An 18731-nucleotide genomic window follows, 5' to 3' on the forward strand; every position below is an offset into this window, starting at 1 on the left:
TGGCTGTCATGAACTCAGCCAGGCCCCTGTCAGCGAAGACTTTCTGTGGCCACTTTTTATATTTGTAAGGAAGAATGTGAGGCATCGAAACAAACGAAAAACTTCGATCCTCACCAGAGCACGCGGGTCAGGAGGGCCACCAACTCTCTTCTCCTCGAGGGGACCCAGGGGACACACGGGGTTCTAGAGTAACAGTGGCGGCACAGACCGGGGCGGGGCCTTGGGGGGGCGTGTCCTGTGCTGTGTGCACCTGCCCACTGTTCAGTTCCGACCCCAGACTCCTGGAGCTCAGCGGTGCCAGCTTCGCCATTTTTGCCTATGAGCAAACTCAGACCTAAGAGGTGTGCACCCTGAGGGCCACACCGGCCGTACATGGTGACAGGAGGACTTGACCTGGACACAGTGGCTTCGGGCTGAGTGTTTATTTTGCTTCTGGTGCATGAGCATGGGGTGGGCCTGCCCCGGACGTGTACACCAGCAGGCGTGGGGGGGCGGGGTGCAGCCGGGAAGTTGGCCTTGGGACCTTCTGTAAACCACCCAGTTCCCTCAGTGACAGTCCCTTGAGCTGCGTCTTCCTCGCTGTGTAAATCTAAATGGAGAAGGGGGTGGTGTCAGCTTTCACTTCCTGCTGGGGACCTGTGTGCTCACGCAAGGCTCGGCCAGCGGGGTCGCGCCTCTGAGCTTCTGACCCTAAAGGTGCAAAAGAAAGAAGTTAGCCCCCCGCTTCACAGGCCTCCAGGTACCCCCACGTCTGCCATGCCTGTGACCCCTCACGCTTTCTCTTAACGTCAAGTTAATGGTGTAAAAGGCCCATTTTTGAAAGCAAAGAGAGTCGAGCGCCTGACGGGACAGATGCTGCCTCTTTGCAGGTTTCTTCCTGGGGCCAGAGGTGCTGGAAGGGGCAGCCAGAGGACGTTCACTGGACTCTGGTTCAAGGATGCCTGTTCATTCCAGTCGTAGCACGTGGCGGAAAGTATGCGAAAGAGCCATTGAGAAGTCAGTGTAGGAATAACCTGGTGCCACCGGGCATAATTGTCACCCTCGCCAACATGCCAGGCATCCTGCTGAATCCTCATGAGGACCCCGTGAGGCCTAGGGATGTGAGATCCTCATAGTTTGGATTAAAGGCAGAGAGAGGTCTAGTGTCTTATCCCAGGTCACACAGCTACTTGGCGGAATCAGGGATCTGAAGCGGCTCTCATGTTCCAAAGCTGAGGGAGCCAGGAGTAAAGAGGACCGAGGTGACTAGAGGGGAGTTGTCCTGGCTGCAGTCGGCATGTGGCAGAGAACACTGGGGTGGCAGGGACTCCTCCTGCACCCTGGGGCTGCCTTTCCCCTCAGACCTGCTGGGCCAGGGGAGGCCTCAGGGTGTGGTGGCCCGTCCCTTGCCATGGGGTGTCCTGGGGCTGAGCTCTGTGGAGGGTTCAGGGGCCCTGCTTCCCTCCCAGGCCTGAGCTCCTGAAGACGGGCCTCCCCCACCCGGGAGCCAAGTTCTGGTGGCGGCAGAGCTCAGCCTGGCCGGCGAGCGCTGGGCACGGGCCACGAGCAGACACTGACCATTGCTTCCTCTGTGAACGCCTGACCTGACCTCTGGCTCAGGGCTCGCTTTGCGGTCAGCGTGTGAGGACACTCTTTTGGAAGGGGACCCATCCAAGTCGCTGCACTCCTGGTGGTGACCTCTCTTGAGAGGGGTCACGCGGCTCTGTTGGGTGGCCTTTGACCCGTCTGTGACGTGGAAACCAGGATTGAGATCTTTGCTCATGGAAGGACCAAGCCCTGAGGACCTCTGTTCAGCCGCCTTGATGTCCGCCTGTCTGTCCTTTCCTGCTTCCCTCTGTGCAGTGTCTGCTGTTGGGACTTCCTCTGGGGCCCCTCAGCAGCCTGTGGAGCTGCCGACTCTCTGGGAGACTCAATCACAAAGTATCTCCCTGCAGCGTGGTGCAGAGACTGCGCGGGGATACCTTGTCCGTCCGCAGGGACCCCGTGCCGTAGTTAGGTGGGCACGTGCCTTTGCTGAGGCCGGGGATGGGGCCCAGGGCCTCTGCGGGCTCAGCTTGGCTCCTGGCTCCTCCTCTTTTGATCTCAGGGACTTCATCTGACAGCCCAAGACCGCAGACCTGGTTGTCACAGAGGTCTCCAGCTTGTCCACTGCTGGTTCTTTGCAAGATCTTCCAGGTTGCGCCTACCTTCCCAGCAACCTCTTTGTGCTAATGGTGGGGTGGTGGTGGGCCATTCCGGTAGGTTCCAACAATGCCTGCAGCCCAGATTTCTCAGGCTGAGCTTTAGAGCTGAGACCACGTGGGGCCAGGTCTGGACTGTCACGGAAGATGCTATCGGCCATGCTCCAGGAAGGGACGGGGGCTCTGTGGTCCGACGTCAGGGTGGGCCACCCACTGCAGCCCATCTAGGGGTTCCTCTGCAGGTGAGCCTGGGGGAGTCCTGTAGTCAAGAGACCCATCTGACTTTGACTCAGCGTTTTCCAAATCCTTATTAGCTTGTAGAAGTTTCCCCTTCTCGTAAAACCCTTTCATATCCTTCAGAGTCAATGTTCCACAAACACCCTGGAAACGCCGGTGGAAATGATTTGTTTCAGCTGAAAACTGCCCAGTGGCCAATGTAGGTGGTCAGCGAGCGAAGCCTGTGATCTGCAAACGCAGAGTTGTGTTTGGCCCAACTTTTTGGCCCCAGACTGGGGAACCAGTGCTCGGCTCCCGGGAAGGAGCAAAACCTCCTCCGTCGGTGCCGTGACTCACACTGTGGAATCTGGGCTCTCTGCTGCCGGAAAGGTGTGGGGTGGGCTCCTGCGTCTCCACGCACCCTGGTGACTCGGGAGCCAGGACCCCGTTGAGGTCACTGGGTTCCTCCGAGGCCAGAATGTCTAAGTCACCTGGTTCTCAGACAATGGAGAAGGCACATCTGGGACGGTCAGGGATCCATAACGAGGCTCCAGGGACACTCTTGGCATCTGCAGGACCTTTTGGAAATAGCCTTTGGTTGAACAAAGCGTGTCATCAAGTATGAGACAGAACAATACTTTTTTTTTTTATTTAAAGAAAGAGAAGTAACTTTCGGATACAGAGGAAAAGCTAAGGATGCAGAATTCTGAGCAGTGTCTAATTTTTTCCTGTTTTCTGTGGTCAACACGCCTTGCACTTGGAAGAGAGTCATCCTTGTAGGGAGGTGTACACATAGGCACGTGCACTCACAGCACACCTTACTGAAAAACTCGTCCCAAGGTGACCCTGGGGGGGCGGGGTTTGGGCCTGAGCCTTGGTTTCTGGTAGTTTCTTCAGAGTGTGTTGCTTTCTGCTTTCCAGATGGGCAGCAGGTCTGGGAGATGGAAGCCTCCGTGGATAAAGACAAGAGCCAGCCCGTAAGCCTGGGGTGCGGACTTCAGGTGGCAGGGGGTCCCAAGCCCCCGCCCTGCTTCCTGTCTCTGTTCTGTGTCCTTGTCCCCTCCCTCCCTCCTTCCTCCGCTGCGTCTCCCACTGTGGCGGATCTGGCAGGCACTCAGTAAGTACATGTCGAACCTGTGTGAGTCCAGTCTCTATGGGGCCAGGCCCCCTGGTTTGAGCGGTGGGGTCTTAATAGACCCCGGTGCAGCCTCTTCCCCGGCCACGGCTGAAAGGCTCAGTTCCCCTTCAGTCGGGTTTCCCGGTCAGCGCAGGGTGCCCTGCCATTAGGGGGGCTGGCTGAATGCCCCTGGGGTCTTGGTGGGAGCGCGGACCCTGCTGCAGTTGAGTCCATGACGACCCCTTCCTTCCAGAACATGCTTTTTGTTGAGATCCCCGAGTATCGGAACAAGCACATCCGCACCTCCGTGAAGGTGAACTTCTACGTCATCAACGGGAAAAGAAAACGAAGCCAGCCTCAGCACTTCACCTACCACCCAGGTGAGGAGCTCCCCGACTCCTGTTCTGGTGGAGGCAGCACAGTCTTGAGGCACGGGACTCGGGACTCCTGTGTTCCGCCTCCAGCTGGGCTACCTGGGGCCAGGGACTCTACGTCTCTGAGGCTCAGCTTTCTCATTGGTCAGATGGCAACGTCCTCGTAAGAATCATGAAAATCAAATGCACATCAGACACTTGGCGCAGTGCAGGGTGGGCTGGTGACAATGATGTCGGCTATTGTTATTTTCCTTTGGGTGGGGGAGGGAGAAGGCCACGAGTAGATGGGTATGAGGGGTTGATTGGCAGATGGCTGCTGTCACTGTCCTGGATGTGACCCTTCTAGAGGTCAGAAGTGGGTGTGCGTGCCCTAAAGCTGCAGACCCTCGGTGGATGTGCAGCGGCTAGGCTCCCGGCGGCCAGTGGTGCTCCTGGGTGGATAACCAGGCCCCGAGCTCTCAGCTCCAGATGCACATGTTCCCAAGACAGGTGGTGACTGCCATCTGTCATTCATTCATTCATTTGTCCCCAAAGTATCTGAGCATGGGGACTGTAGACATGACACAGGAGTGGGACGGATGGAACCCCGCCAACCTGACCTGACCCTGGTGGGGGCTGCTAATAGAGAAGGCTGATGTGATTGGCACATTGGTGATAACACGGCTGCAGCAGAGCTGGTCAGGAACAGCCAGGAAAGTGGGATTTTAAGTGAAAACATGCGTCTTCAAGCTCTTCTGGGGAAGAGGCTAGAAATTTCCCAGAGAAGGACCTGCCGGACACTTTCCCAGAGTGGAAGCCCGTAACCCAGGACCTGCGTCACCCAGGGCATCAGTCCTGTCTTCGGCCAGCCTGAGATCTTTCAGCCAAGGGGACACCTGGTCCCGGTGAGCTTGGCTTTGGAGGCTTGTGTCCCTGCAGGGACACCCTGTCCCAGGACTGACGTCACACGTGGTCAGGAGTAGCGGTCAGATGACCAGAGCACGTGGGCACCATTGGGTGGGCTCTGGGCTTCAGCTCAACCATTCCTTTCAATCTAGAGGGTGTCAGTCACCTTTTGTGGGATGGTCTCATTTGAGGCCACGAGGCGTCCCTGGGCCCGGCCTCCCTGGGCCTGGCCTCCGTGCTTACTCTTTTGGCTGAGCAGGGTTGAATGAGCCCTCTGGCCCCTGGCTGGGCCAGGGACCCAGATGCTGGCCTTCAGATGGCCTCTGGAGAAGTGACTTTGGTGGTTGAGTTGGCCCTGCTGTCCCACTCACCCCCTCCTCTAACCTCTGGCCTGTCCTGCCACTAGTTCCTTTACTCAGCGGTTCCTGCACTCGGGGCCCCGGGGAAGGACCGTTGCTGGTGACTCGTGCCAGGCAGCGGTGACTCTGTGGGCAGTGGTAGTCATCGTGGCACTAATGGCAAGGTAGCAGCGGCAATGGCAGAGTCCTCGCACCTTCTGCAGGCCAGTCGCTGGGCTCCATGGCAGGTATCCAGGTCTCCGTCTCCCACTAGCCCCACTGAGCAGCTGGGATGGCTTCCACCAGGAACAGGCGGGGAAGCCGAGGCCTGCTCCTGCTCCCTAAAGCACTACAGAAGGGAAGAGGGTGAGGGCTGCTCTCTGGTCTTGCCCTCCTCCCGGTGGCCATTGGAAAGATCTCTCACCTGAGATCATTGCACCATGAAGTTTCCACCTTGAGAGAACGGATTCCCAGGGAGCCTTTCACCCCAGGGTAGTAAGTGGCAGAGTCCAGCCCTGGGATCCACCACGGGGACTGCCAATGCCTGTCCCCAGCCTCTGTCCGCTTGTCCTCGGGACACATCCGCAGCCCACCGAGGTTCTGAAGCGCGTGCTTTCTCTCCTTGCAGTCCCGGCCATCAAGACGGAGCCCACCGATGAGTACGACCCCTCTCTGATCTGCAGCCCCGCCCCCGGGGGCCTGGGGAGCCAGTCTTATTACCCACAGCACCCCATGGTGGCCGAGTCCCCCTCCTGCCTCGTGGCCACCATGGCTCCCTGCCAGCAGTTCCGCTCAGGGCTCTCGTCCCCTGATGCCCGCTACCAACAGCAGAACCCAGCGGCCGTCCTCTACCAGCGGAGCAAGAGCCTGAGCCCCAGCCTGCTGAGCTACCAGCAGCCCACCCTCATGGCCGCACCCCTGTCCCTCGCGGACGCCCACCGCTCCGTGCTGGTGCATGCCGGCTCCCCGGGGCAGAGCTCGGCCCTGCTCCACCCCTCCCCGGCCAGCCAGCAGGCCCCGCCGGTGATCCACTACTCGCCCACCAACCAGCCGCTGCGCTGCGGGAGCCACCAGGAGTTCCAGCACATCATGTACTGCGAGAACTTCCCACCAGGCGCTGCCCGGCCCGGCCCGCCTCCCGTCAGTCAAGGGCAGAGGCTGAGCCCGGGCTCCTACCCCACCGTGATCCAGCAGCAGAATGCCACCAGCCAAAGAGCCGCCAAAAACGGACCCCCAGTCAGTGACCAAAAGGAAGTATTACCTGCGGGAGTGACCATTAAACAGGAGCAGAACTTGGACCAGGCCTACTTGGACGATGGTAAGAAGCTCTGCCTCCCCATTGCCGGTCGGGAAGGGCCCCGGCAGCTGCCCCAGAAGCCCACTGGGGGCCCAGGTGTAGACGCTTCGGGCCTCAGTGTCCGCCCTTAATGAAGGGGCTTGTAGAAGATGACCTGTGAGGCCATGTGACCATCATCTCCCAGCAGGAGCTGGGGTGGTGACGGCTTCAGATGCCCCCTCCAGCCACCCCAGTAGAGAAAGCCAACAAGAGCAGTTCTGGTCACCAGAGTGTCCCTTAAGGTCACAAACTGGGTCCCTTTAACTGCTCCCACCCTCTTTCCAATTGCCAGATTTAGATTGAGGACAGGAAAAACAGGAAGGAAAGAAGGCTAACCTCCTTTTGTTCCCATAGAGAGAAATCCCACTTTCTAGCTGGTCTTTGTGCATGGGAGGGAGGGGTGGAGAAGGCAGGAGCGGCCGTTGAAAGGGGCTCTCAGAAGGCAGCCCGATGGGCAGGCTGCGGGCAGCCCTGCGCCATGTGTCGGGGGAACAGAGGCGCATTGATAGCAGGCGGCAGTGGCTTCCGTGGTGGAGTGGCGGCCGGTGGGTGCCTGGGCTGAGGCCGAGATGCAAGGAGGCTTTGTGTGGGTCTGAAGGTGCCCGAGGTTGTTGGCAGGAGGCCAGGCCAGAGGCGCATCTGGTTGGGCCAGCTGTGATGTGACATTGGTCTGGCTCTCAGGAAGGAGGGGCCAGTCCTGTTGGTGGGACTCACCTGAGATCAGCAAGGTGGGGCCGGGGCAAAGAAGATGGGGCAGGCAGAGCGGCCTTCCCTGGGGGGGGGGGACTTCGGGGGGGTGGAAGAAGCTAGGTGGTGGGCAGTTCCCAACAGGAGAGGAGACCCTGGCTGGCTGCCCCCCCCCCAGCCCCAAAGTGCATGTCACTGTTGGAAGAGCCCTTACCCAAAATGTGTGGGACCAGGGGTGTTTCAGGTTTTGGAATATTTGCGTAAGACCTTACCTGAATCCAAAAATCTGAAATCTGGAATAACTTAGAATTTCTGAGCATCATCATATCAGTGCTCAAAAAGTTTTGGGTTTCCTAGCTTTTTGAATTTTCAGATTTATGGATATTTAACCTGAGCTTCAGAACCTCACTTGTTTAGGGAAACTAACTCTCAGGGACCCAGCTAAGGCGTAGGAAGCGAGGCAGAGAGCTTCAGAACAGCGCCCGGGGGAGAAGGACCAGGTGTGAAATTTCAGACTCTCCGGTGTTGACCCAGGAACCTGTGACTCCTTTACACGGTCCTGATGAGCCAGGTTAGCCGGGGGGTTCTGTGACTTCTAGTAATTTCTATTAAAACTATCCACCAAAATACGTCCTCCGGTCTCATCAAGCAAAGGCCCCTGGGCCGCCTACCCCAGGGTCGCACTGCCCCACGAGCTTCACAAGCTGCCCCCCAGGCTGCTGTGTTAATAATGGGTTTTCCGAGCCTGGGAGTCGGTGCAGCGGGCCTTAGGGACACCGTGCTCCCTCTGAGTGGGAACCGTGTGCACAACCCATCCCTGGGCCGTCTGCAGCCCAAGAGCTGAGATCAAGTCTCCGTGCTTCCTCTAACGGGGGTTGCCAGAGTGGAGAAGGAAGTGGATGGATGCCCCTGGGAGTGGACAGGATGCCCCGGGGACAGGTCTGGGACTGGGCCTCCCCATCTGCGCCTAGGGGACTGTGTTGGAGGCGAGGTGCTTTATGACTAGATGAGCGGCTGCGCAGGGCAGGAGCTTGCCCAGTGACAGTGGGCCCTGGTCTCCAGGGTGAGAAATGTGCTGGCCGCTTTCACGCTGCCCCTCGCCCACATTGAAGAGGAACGGTGAGCACTTCTGTTAGGGACCTGCCATGTCCAGAGGCCTTCAGGATGTCTCAGCAGGTCGGGATCCTCAGATGGTTTGCACACGTCATAGAGGAAGCCGCCGAGCGTGGAGACCTAGGGCCTCCCAGGGCACCCTCTGGACGGGGCAGCTTGCAGCGTGGGGCAGGCGTTGCGGGGGAGGAATCCATGGTTTTTGAAAGGTGGGGGGGGGGACCTGAATTGAAGGTTTGTGTTTTTTTTACAGAGACAGAATTTTTTTAATATTTATTTTTTAGTTTTCGGTGGACACAACATCTTTATTTTATTTGTATGTGGTGCTGAGGATGGAACCCAGCGCCCCGCGCATGCCAGGCGAGCACACTACCGCTTGAGTCATATCCCCAGCCCCAAAAGCAAGGTTTTGAAAAGTGCATTCTCTATGGGGCTTCTTGTCCTCTCAGTTCTCTGCCTTCGAGGTCCTGGGCCTGGGGGCACGGGGAGTAGAAAGCATTCTCCAGGCGGGCCACAGGGCAGCAGGCGGGTGCTGGGCAGTGAGTGCACCCCTGACCTGAACCCCTGGCTCTGTCCGGCCTCATGTGCCCAGTGACGAGCCACGTCGTGGCCACTGGAAAGATGCAGGTGCAGCCTCCCGATGGCTGGGGCTTCAGCTCCCCCCCCCACAGGGCGGCCTCCTGGCTGGGCCTCCAGCGCACATTCCCAGATGTCCCTCTGCGAGGATGTGGGAGTCAGACTTCACGGTCTGCTGTTCTGTGTTTACTTGTGACAAGTAGACGGGTCACGTCTCCGTCTGGCTGGGGCAGGTCCCAGGCCTCGGCTCCTTCCCCGTGCCTTTCCTGTGTGGGTGCAGGGTTCTCTCACGAGAGGCATCTGGCGCACGAGCCCAGGCCGCGTGGCGGCACAGTGTGCTCCAGGGAGGGGGCTTCTTGGATTTCCCTTAGGATTCTGCCAAAGTTGGCTTTCCTCAAAACCTGGGTGAGAGCCTGGCTTCCGTGTGCCGGGGGCCCCGGAGGGGTCTGCAGCTGGAGGAGGAAGGGGGCAGGCGGGCAGCAGAGAACAGATGCACACGCTGAGCTGGAGACGGGCCTGGCCTCTCCCCTGGGGTCCAGGAGCCCCCAGCATTTGGCGCTCTCTCCCCACGCCTGGCCCGAGCCCCAGAGGGCCTCATGGGGCATCCTCCCGCCTGCTCACGGCCTCTTCCCAGTCGGCCTCCCTGCACGCAGAGCTGCGTCTTGGACGATCTGTTCTTCCTTGCAGCCCAGGACTCTGCTTCTGCTGCCCCCCACCCCCCACAAAGCCCGCGATGCTTGCAAAACGCTCTTGAAATAGCAAAGCGGGTGCTACTGCAGGGCCCCGTGCCGGACCCACCTCCCACCCCGCACAGCCCCTTCCTCACCGATCTGTGGAAGCAGAGAACATGCTCACTCCCACCTGTCTTCTCCCTGCTTTTGTCCCCTCCTGTGACATCTCCTGTCCCAAAGCCCCACAGCTCCTCCAAGTAGCTGGACCTGTGACTCCTGCCCTTCCCCCTCCTGCTCTCCTCCCCAGCCCTCCCCAGCCTTAACCCTTCCTCCTTCCCTCTGTCCTTGGCCCTTGACCTGTCTGTTTTTACCTCAATGGCCACCGCCAACTCCTCTTCTCACCTGTAAGTACTAGCCAGCTGCCGCTTTATGCCAGGCACCCCCTGGACCTCAGGGGCACACTGGTGGACAATCAAGTGACGTCCTTGTTCTCGGGGGCGTGTTTTTTGATAGGGTGGACATTAGTATATAAGGTGATAAACGAGGGACCTTCACACAGCAGTGCAGGCTTTGAGGGAGACCCAGCAGGTCAGGACTGGGGGGCGGCTGGCTGGGGGTCCCTGCAGAGCAGCTGGGCCGAAGGAGCAGGGGAGATGGAGCAAGGGCGTCAGGGAGGGAGGGAGCCGCGGTGGCAGAGGCCACAGAGTTGGAGGCCACTCTGGTGGCCACTGAAAGATGGGGATAGTAGGGGGGCAGGAGAGCAGGCACCTGGTGCTCCGGGGCCCACAGGGGCTCAGTCCCCTCCCCGTCTGTGGGGCCTGTTCTTCAGTCTCATTCACTCGAGGTCAAGCTCGGCCCAAAACGTCCGATGGAAAACACGTGGTCCATACGTTTTCTTAACGTAATGAGTGAGTTTGAAGTGACTCGTACCAGGGTGTGTGGTCACAGCGGCCGTGCTCGTCGCTGGCCGTCCTTGTGAGCCTCCCGCTGCGCCTGATGTGCAGTTGGGCTCGGCCACGGGTGCGAGGGTGCGGGGAGCCCTGGCACGCCGGGGACCTGTGCTCCCGTGTCCCCAGGCCAAGGGGGCTACTGCTCTGCGTTCGAGAGGAACCAGCCCTGGAAGGCGAGTCCCAGAGCAGGAGGGTGACGTCCTGTGCAGCTGAGGGCCGTGTGTCCTCCACACACCTGGAGCTGCCCAGTGGGCACTTCCCTACAGTGGAGGGGACAGCTGTGCATTTCCACGCCCCCTCCCAGGTGAGCGGGAGACGCTGGGGAAAGTGCCCCAGACGTGATTCCCCGGGTGCCGTGGGCGCCTCTGCTGAACTGGGCCTTCTGAGGTCACCAGGCCACCTCACCACCAACTCCGCCACAGGCCTTGGGGTCAGGGGTGCAGCCCAGCAGCCTCGAGACACAGCGTAGACTAGAGGACTGAGGGGGAGGCCTGCGGTCTCCGCTCAGGAGATCCTCGACCCGGTTCTAGAAACCTCCTCTGGAGAGAGGATGTGGTCTGCTGCTCTCTGGGGCCGGGGGCCGGCGAGGACAGCACGTGCCGCGAGTGCGAGCGTGAGAGCTTTCGCTTGCGGAGAAGGCACCTAGGGCACCGCTGGTGGTGGACTCTGATCCTCGGGACCTCGTAGGAGTCCTTGGAAATCCATGCCCAGATGCGTGGATTGAGTGAACTTGAGTATTCTGCTCTGTATTTAAAGATCTAAACAACGGACACCCAGAAACCGGCAGTCTACTCCGCCTAGGTCACGGGTGGGCCACGCGACACTGTGCCTGCATCATGGCAGAATGTGGTTAGTGCCCCAGTAACCCACGTGTCCTTCTGTCCCCTCCACGAGGCACCCACCCTCCTGCCTTCTAACCACAGAGGTTCATTTTGTTTTGCAAACAAAAGCCACACAGTGGGTCTCTTCTGTGTCTGGCTCCTGGGCTGTGAGTGTCCCTGTCCCTGGGTGCAGGGGAGGTTCTTTCCTTCTCCTCTGGAGGATGATGCTGGGGAAGGGTCTCCCACGGTCTCTCCCTCCCCGACCCTGATAAACAGGGAAAAGCCCCAGAGGAAGAGGTGGTGAGCGCTCAGTAAAACGCTGTGCGTGTGCCCAAGCCGGGAGAGCGTGGCCAGGAGCGGAGCCCCCAGTTCTGCAGAGTGCTCATCCCATTGTTCCCCGGGGTGGCTGGGGTGGAGCGCAGCCTTCAAGTACAGCGTCTATGTCTTCCGAGCGTGGGTCCAGCCCCCACTTCTCGAGAACGTGTCTCTTCACCAGGGATCTGAGCCCTGGACCCCAGGCGGGATGTCTGGGTGTCCCCTGCTGACCCTTGCCTGCCAGCCCTTGAGCCACCTTGGCCTCTGGCTGCAGAAAAAAACTTCTCAGGCTCGTCCGCTTGCAGAGTGCATTAAAGGTCAGAACTTGGAGCCACCGTCACGATCGGTGGCCTCAGTGGCCGTGGGAGCCGTGAACAGTAAGCAGGGTGATGGCAGCAGCCGCGCTGCCGTCAGGTTCCCGTGACGTCTTTTACAGTCCTGCGTTTCGTGGGCCCAGCTTGGCTATGGAGAGCTCCGGATAGACAGGGAAGAGCCCCAGAGGAAGAGGCGATGGTTCTCGGCGGCAGAGAAGCCGGTAGATGTTTTGTTTGCCTCGGGGAGAAACGGTCCCAAGCTGGCTCGGTGCGGGAAGGCCGGGCCGGGCAGCAGCTCTCCACCTGTGGCAGGCCCTCGGCACCCCTGGAGAGCCAGGCTCGCCACCTGCTCGAGCAGGCCTCCGTGGTGGGGGTGGCCGTGGGCTGCCAGGTGGCTCAGCCCACGGCAGGGTGCCCGGCCTGGTGGCCTGGCCCTGTGCGACTCTTTCCCGTTCGCTGGCACCCTCAGCTCCCCCTCGCCGCCTTCCCAGTGCTCAGTGCCCGCTCAGCACGTCTCCGTCAGACCTTTGGCTCTGCCACTGATGCCGTGACCTTGGGCAAGTCACCAGTAACCTTGTGCCTCCATTTTCCCATCTGCAAAGTGGAGGGCATCCCGTTCCTGCCCCTGGGAGTGTGCCAGGGAGGAGATCAGGTAGTGCTCCGCGCTGGCACAAAGGGAATCCCGGATGGACGTGAGCTGCTGATTTTGTTGGCTGTGAGCTTAATCGCCTTGACTTCTTGTAAAACTTGGCTCAAAAAATTTAAATAGATCTTAAGGGAGAAGATACGGGCTGCTGTCGTCTCTGGTGAGGGCATGCCCCATGCTCAGGCCCTGTCTCGAGGTGGGGAGGTGGGAGTGGCAGCAATCCCAGGCAGGGAGAGACTCAGGGAGTGTGAGGGCTCCCATAGGTGAGTGCCTGCCGTGGCGCCCTGGTGGAGCGCAGATCGGTGGCAGAGGGGCCACAGGCGTCCTGTGGGAAGGCCCTTCACCCAAGCCTGGCAGTGCCAGTGCGTGAGAAACTGGCGAGAATGAGCGAGGCGCACCCTCCAGAGGGCAGGAAGCGGGAAGGAACCGGGGGAAGAAAAGCGCTTTATAACTGGCCCTGCTTTGTTCAGCAGGTCAGGGGCGCTCTCCGGGCCACGCGATGCCCATGGCAAGCCTGGGACAAAGCGGCTCCTGTGTTGGGGCCTGCAGAGCCCAAGGAGGGCCTGGCGCCTCGTGGGCTCTGCTCAGGCGGGGTCTCCTGTGCTGACTGAGGGGCCAACCTGGGGTCTCTGTTCAGATGAGCACCACCCCAGGTGGCTGGCTGCCTGATGAGGGCACCTGGGTGTCATCACACGGGGCTGTGTGGCATGCCCGGAGTTCCCAGAAACCACCAGCACCAAGTTTAATTCACATACTCCCCTGTCCAGGGCACCAACCAAGTTGCAGGACCCTACTGAGCACCATTTTTTATTTTGTTCATTCAAATATGCATTAAGGGGGCCTGGGGACACAGCTCAGCTGGTAGAGGGCTTGCCTCACATGCACAAGGCCCTGGGTTCGATCTCCAGCACCACCAAAAACAACAACAACAAAAAAACAAAACTTCCCAGGCTTCTTTCAAATATACATTAAGAATATGTTCTGCATGTTCTGTTGGAAGGATATAGAACAATACAGAAAGACTGCAGTAGAAGTCTTATTCTCATTTCTCCCCTGTCCTCTGATTCCAGTTTTCCTCTAGCCTCTAGAACATCATTTCTCAGCCTGGTGCCATCGCACAGGCCTGTCATTCCAGCATCTGGGGAGGCTGAGACAGGAGGATTTCCAGTTCAAGGCCAGCCTCAGCAACTTTGCAAGGACTTGTCTCAAAATGTAAAAATAGCTGGGGGGACAGCTGAGTGGCAAAGGACCTTGGGTTCAATCCCTAGCACCACAAACAAACAAACAGAACCCAACCGTATTTTCTCAACCTCTTTTAATTATCATCCTCTCCTCTTTAAGAAACCTTTTAGATGATTATCCCTGACCACCATCCCAGTGAAACGCAGTATTCATAAACTGGCTTTGTGTCTGCTGGTGGCTAGCTCTTTGCAGAGCCACCAAGCCCTGAAATGGGTAAGATATTTTAGACCCCCCCCAAAAAAAACCCAACTTTTACACCACTGGGGGCTGTACCACTCACCTTGGGAATGCATGTTCTAGGGTGTCTTGATGTAATCACCATCAGATGCAAATATATATTTTTATTTCCGACTTTCTTCCTCAAAAGGTAGCAAAATATACACACAGGAAGTGGAAACTTCCATTTTGCTTGCGGTCCCCAACAGCGGGGACAGATTGTCTTGGGTGCCCGTCACACAGCCGTGGGGGCCACAGGCCGGTCCTTATCCATTCTGCCTGTGCAGGTAGCAGGGGTAGAACTGGGCTTTGAGGAAGGGCTGTGAGGTGGACTCCGCCTGAATCTTCTCATCCCATCAGGCTGCTGCTTGCTAACTTATCAGCCATAGCCTCGTTAGAAAGTTCCAGAGTCCAGAAAACTCAGCTCGCCTTCGACGAGCTCACAGAATTGCCAAGAGTTGCTATTTGAAGATCACTAAATGTGTGCCTGGCAGGTCTGAGTCTCTCTCCGGAGAGAATAAACACCTGTGGTACCTGTCCCCAGCGATCTTTATTTGGCCCCTTGAAGCCCCCTCTGCTCCCTCTGAGGACCTCACGTTTGTAACTGGGCCACTTCACCACCCTTTCCCCAACGCAGCGCGCTCTGCTCTGCGCACTTACATAAGAAAGTTACTTCCAGCTGCCTCCAGGCCCCAGGGTGCTCAGCCTCTTTCTGAAATTCTGCAAAGCAGATGTTTCCAAAGGAATGTGGGCCTGCATTGGGAGGTCAGATGCCCCCAAACCGCAAGAAAGTCCATTCCCAGACTCGCTGTCCTCTGAGCCCACATTCCGGAGCAGCATCTGACCCACAAAGAGCAGGCGGCTCTCAACACAGAAGACCACGACAGGCAACCCAGCATCCAGCCAAACCAGCACTTTTCACTATGAGTCATTTGTGCCCCATTTAGCATCCACCTCCAAACGAGGCTGCTCTCTTGCAATAACAAGCGAGTCTCCCTGTGATGAGCCAGGTGCTCAGCTCAGCAAGAGTCACAGGTCCTAGCTCAGCCTTGACAAAACTTCTAAAGGCCTGCCCTGCACTTTCACTCCTGTAAGAGTGCAGAAGACTCACCGCCCGGCTCAGTGGGCGGGCGCCAGACCCTCCCTCCCTCCCTCCCTAGCGAGGCTGCGACTCGGGGCCGTTATTCTGAACATCATTGCATGCAAGACTACAGGTTGTGAGGACTTGTCACTTACCTCCGGCCACTGCCCAAAATAATCCACAATTTTTTCATATTAAAAAGAAAGTCTAGCCAGGCATGATGGTGCAGGCCTGTAAGCCCAGCAGCTCAGGAGGCTGAGGCAGGAGGATTGCGAGTTCAAAGCCAGCCTCAGCAACTCAGTGAGGTCCTCAGCAATTTAGCAAAACTCTGTCTCAAAACCAAAAATAAGAAAGGGCTGGTTGATGTGGCTCAGTGGTCAAGTGCCCCTGGGTTTAATCTCTGGTACCAAAAAAGAAGAAAAAAAAAGTATATGTAAAAGTTCCCAAATCCATTGTAACTGTCATCTTTTTCTTCTGCAGAAAAATAGAACTTGAAAGCAGCTAAGCCATTTGAAGCTATGGATTACATGGCTTTCAGTCCATCAATTCTTATTTTATATACTGGATATTTTCTGTACTTCCTACTTGCTCCCTCACTCGTGAATCTGTTTTGGGTAAATGGCAAAGCTTTGTTTTTCGGGGGATAGGGGACTCAGATTTAAAGCCTCTCTCTCCTGCTGTAGCTGTGGCTTTTCTCCATTCCACAGAATTGAGATCTGGTCGCATTCTGTTCTCTCGGTGCCTTCAGGTGAGGTTCTAGACTCTTCTTGCCGTGGATCTATTCAGCTTTATCATTGGACCGATTTCCTTTTACTTTCCACCCTTGCAGGAAAAAAAAGCCGGGGGTCCATGGTTGGGGAATGAGGAAAACATTTATTTGGCTTTCCCCCATCACATTTTTGACACTTCTTTAATTTTTTATTGATCGGGTTGAGACCGTTTATGGGGGAGGCTGGGGCCTGTTTTGCCCATCCGGCAGGTCAAGAATCTTCCTCCAGGTGAAGTCAGAGGCTCCACATGACGAGCTGGAAGGAGTCCGCTCTGGTCCTCAGCAGTGAATCCTGCCACTTTCACAGTCGGGGATGACATCTGTCTTGTCCCTCTAAGCTGCTAGGAAACCAGATCTCTGGCCAGGCAACCCAAGCGGAGCGTTCCCTGGTCAGGTTACCGTGAGCTCTAGTGCCCCAGCTTGGTTTTACGACGGGGTTGTCTGTGGCGAGCAGTTTGGACCACGGTCCCAGGCATTCTGCAAACCAACAGATGGGTTCCATCTGAAGCCTGTTAGTTCCACTATCCCAGGAAAGCTGAGAGGACGCTCCCTGGCTGTGAATTTCCCAAGCTCTAGGCAAAGTGGAGGTTTCGTTGCATAACCCTCCGACGTGGAGGTGCCTTTGAAATACCCTGCAGCCGGTTCTTATAGATTTCTGGAAGTCGATGGTGTCATTTGAATTCCCAATTTTATTGAAGGCCTGAAAAAGAATTGACCCAAAGTTGACGAAAGCACCCTCTCCACTCCCTACAGATGGATTGAGTTGTGGTCGGCTTGTGCGCTGGGGAAGGGGCGGCCGGCTGGTGTTCCATGGCTGCATTTAGCTGGTAGATATTATGTTTGGCCCACCCACACAGGATTTAAAAAAATATTTGGATTAAATGCCAACGTTTAAAAACCAGGGGTTTACACATAAAAATACAGATTTCCAGCTCCCCTTGGAAACCCAAGGATCTGCCCACCTTGGGCCCATATTCTGCATGGCAGCTACCTGTGGCCAGGCTGGTCCCGAGCAGAGCCACCTTTAGACGGAGCATAGGCTGCCCTTGTCCACGGTCCCCACCACTCCCCCTCACCTCCTGCAGGTGGATGGTCTGACACATGGTCCTGAGGTCCTCTTATTCTTGATTGGCCTGACTTGGTCAAGGATTCCACCTGGACCCCTGTTATAGAAATGTCTAACACGGGGCCTGCACGTGTCGGGCTTGAAAGTCTTCTTTCCTTCCTCTTCCTTGTAGCAGCAGAGTATGGTTTTTAAATGGGCTTTAAAATTTTCTTGCTGTAAAGTATTTTGAATCTATATAAATAGAATGGCATAGAGTACCCTCGCGGGCCCACCCCGCAGCTGCAGCGGTCATCAACCCATGACCAATCTGATTTCTTCTCCACTTCAGCTCTCTCCCAGCTCAGGGCACAGTGACAGTTGGAAGCAAACCTAGATGTCGTGTCATTTTGTCTGTAAATAATCAGTAGGTTTCTCTACAAGAAAAGCCCTCTGAAAATGCAGACCAGCGCCACACCTGGGCGTCAGGAATTCTTCCTTCATATCCTGAGGTAGCTGATGGTCCAACAGCTGGTCTCATACATCAGAAAGTCTTTCTTCTTTGTTTTTATTATTCTGCCATTTGTTTGCATCGGGAGTCAGCCGAGGCAGGAGAAGGTCCTAGTGGTTAAGCCAGTCTTAAACCAGGGGCTGCTCCTCTAGATTAAACAGCTGAACCTCTGGAGGATGCTGTTGCTGCTGTTGTTTAGCCATTTATTTGTTGAAAAGAGGGAGGTAGTTCATCCTGGAAATCTGCTGATGGTGTCCCTATGGTGACATTTAGCCTGTGCCTTTGTTCACTGTGTGTCCTGTCTATCAACAGCTGATTCCAGGGACTTGGTCAGCTGCTCAGGGTGACAGGTCCTGGTCAGGAGGGCATGGCTCCTGGTCGCCTCTCTTTGGTGAAATTAGTAGCTGTGGATGGTCCATGCCCAGCTCCGTGAATCCGTGGGCACATTAACTGCAGAACGGTGCAGTTTTTCTGGCTCGGCCCTCCCTTCCTCTTCCGTGAGCGGGGAAGCTGCTATAAAGGGAAAGTTCCCTGCATCAACAATGGCCGAATTCACGGAGGGAGAGAAGGATGAAGGCTCGATTCTTCCCCTTCCTGAACTCGTTTTTAAAATAATGGGTTGGTTCACTGACAGCCCCCGGTGGTATCAGTTAGGGCTGTTGGTGGGTTCGGGGTTCTGTGTGTGTGTGCATTGTGAACTCATGGGTTTAAGCATAATTGATGTTTTAAGATTTGAATGGGCTTTTTTGAATGGTCCCTTTTGTCCCTGTCATTTGGCGGATCTAGACAATCGGACTTCCTTGCCTTTCTCTCTCTGACTTAGCGATCTGCTTGGGTCGGATATTTGGAGGCTTCCGGGAGGAGGGAGCCAACTGCAGATGGAGGTCACAGCCCTGCACGTGTGAAGGGGGCGTTGAAAGCTCTCCAGTGCTGGGGCTGCAGGAGTCCCCACGTGCGGTTTGGAGCAGTCAGACTTTGCAGGACAGGAGGGGTGGGTGTTTTTCAGGGTCTGGAGGGGGCTGGGACTGACACCTGAGGGTGCTGGTGGCTTTTAGAGGGCAGTGGCTTCCTTTCTCCTGTAACAGTTCAGTCCTATGCCCTCTTGGCTCCTGTGCTGGGGCCGTGGTGCCAGGAACCAGGTGCCACCGTTCCTAAAGTGGTGTCCCAGTGTCCTCTGCCCAGGGGTTCTTGGATAGAATTTTAAAAATTTTAGTGCATGAGAGTTACACATGATGGTGGGATTCATTTCAGCCAGAGTCTTGTCACGTGACCACACCAGGCCACAAAGGAGGCTGGGAAATGTAGTTTTCATTTATTTCTTGTTTGGGGCAGGG

The 18731-nt window shown here is 56.9% G+C and overlaps 1 protein-coding gene across 3 annotated transcripts in view; it reads left to right on the plus strand.

The window, feature by feature from the left end:
• The window catches only part of Nfatc2 (nuclear factor of activated T cells 2), a 115167-nt gene that overhangs the window by 76139 nt on the left and 20297 nt on the right, over positions 1-18731 (plus strand). For all 3 annotated transcript variants that reach the window (XM_078051906.1, XM_078051905.1, XM_078051907.1), the window contains exons 7-9: positions 3318-3373; positions 3767-3893; positions 5739-6428. In XM_078051906.1, the coding sequence (XP_077908032.1) occupies positions 3318-3373; positions 3767-3893; positions 5739-6428 (873 nt within the window). The remainder of the gene's footprint in view (positions 1-3317; positions 3374-3766; positions 3894-5738; positions 6429-18731) is intronic.

The sequence above is a fragment of the Ictidomys tridecemlineatus genome, chromosome 5, assembly GCF_052094955.1.
Source record: "Ictidomys tridecemlineatus isolate mIctTri1 chromosome 5, mIctTri1.hap1, whole genome shotgun sequence".
NCBI lineage: Eukaryota > Metazoa > Chordata > Mammalia > Rodentia > Sciuridae > Ictidomys > Ictidomys tridecemlineatus.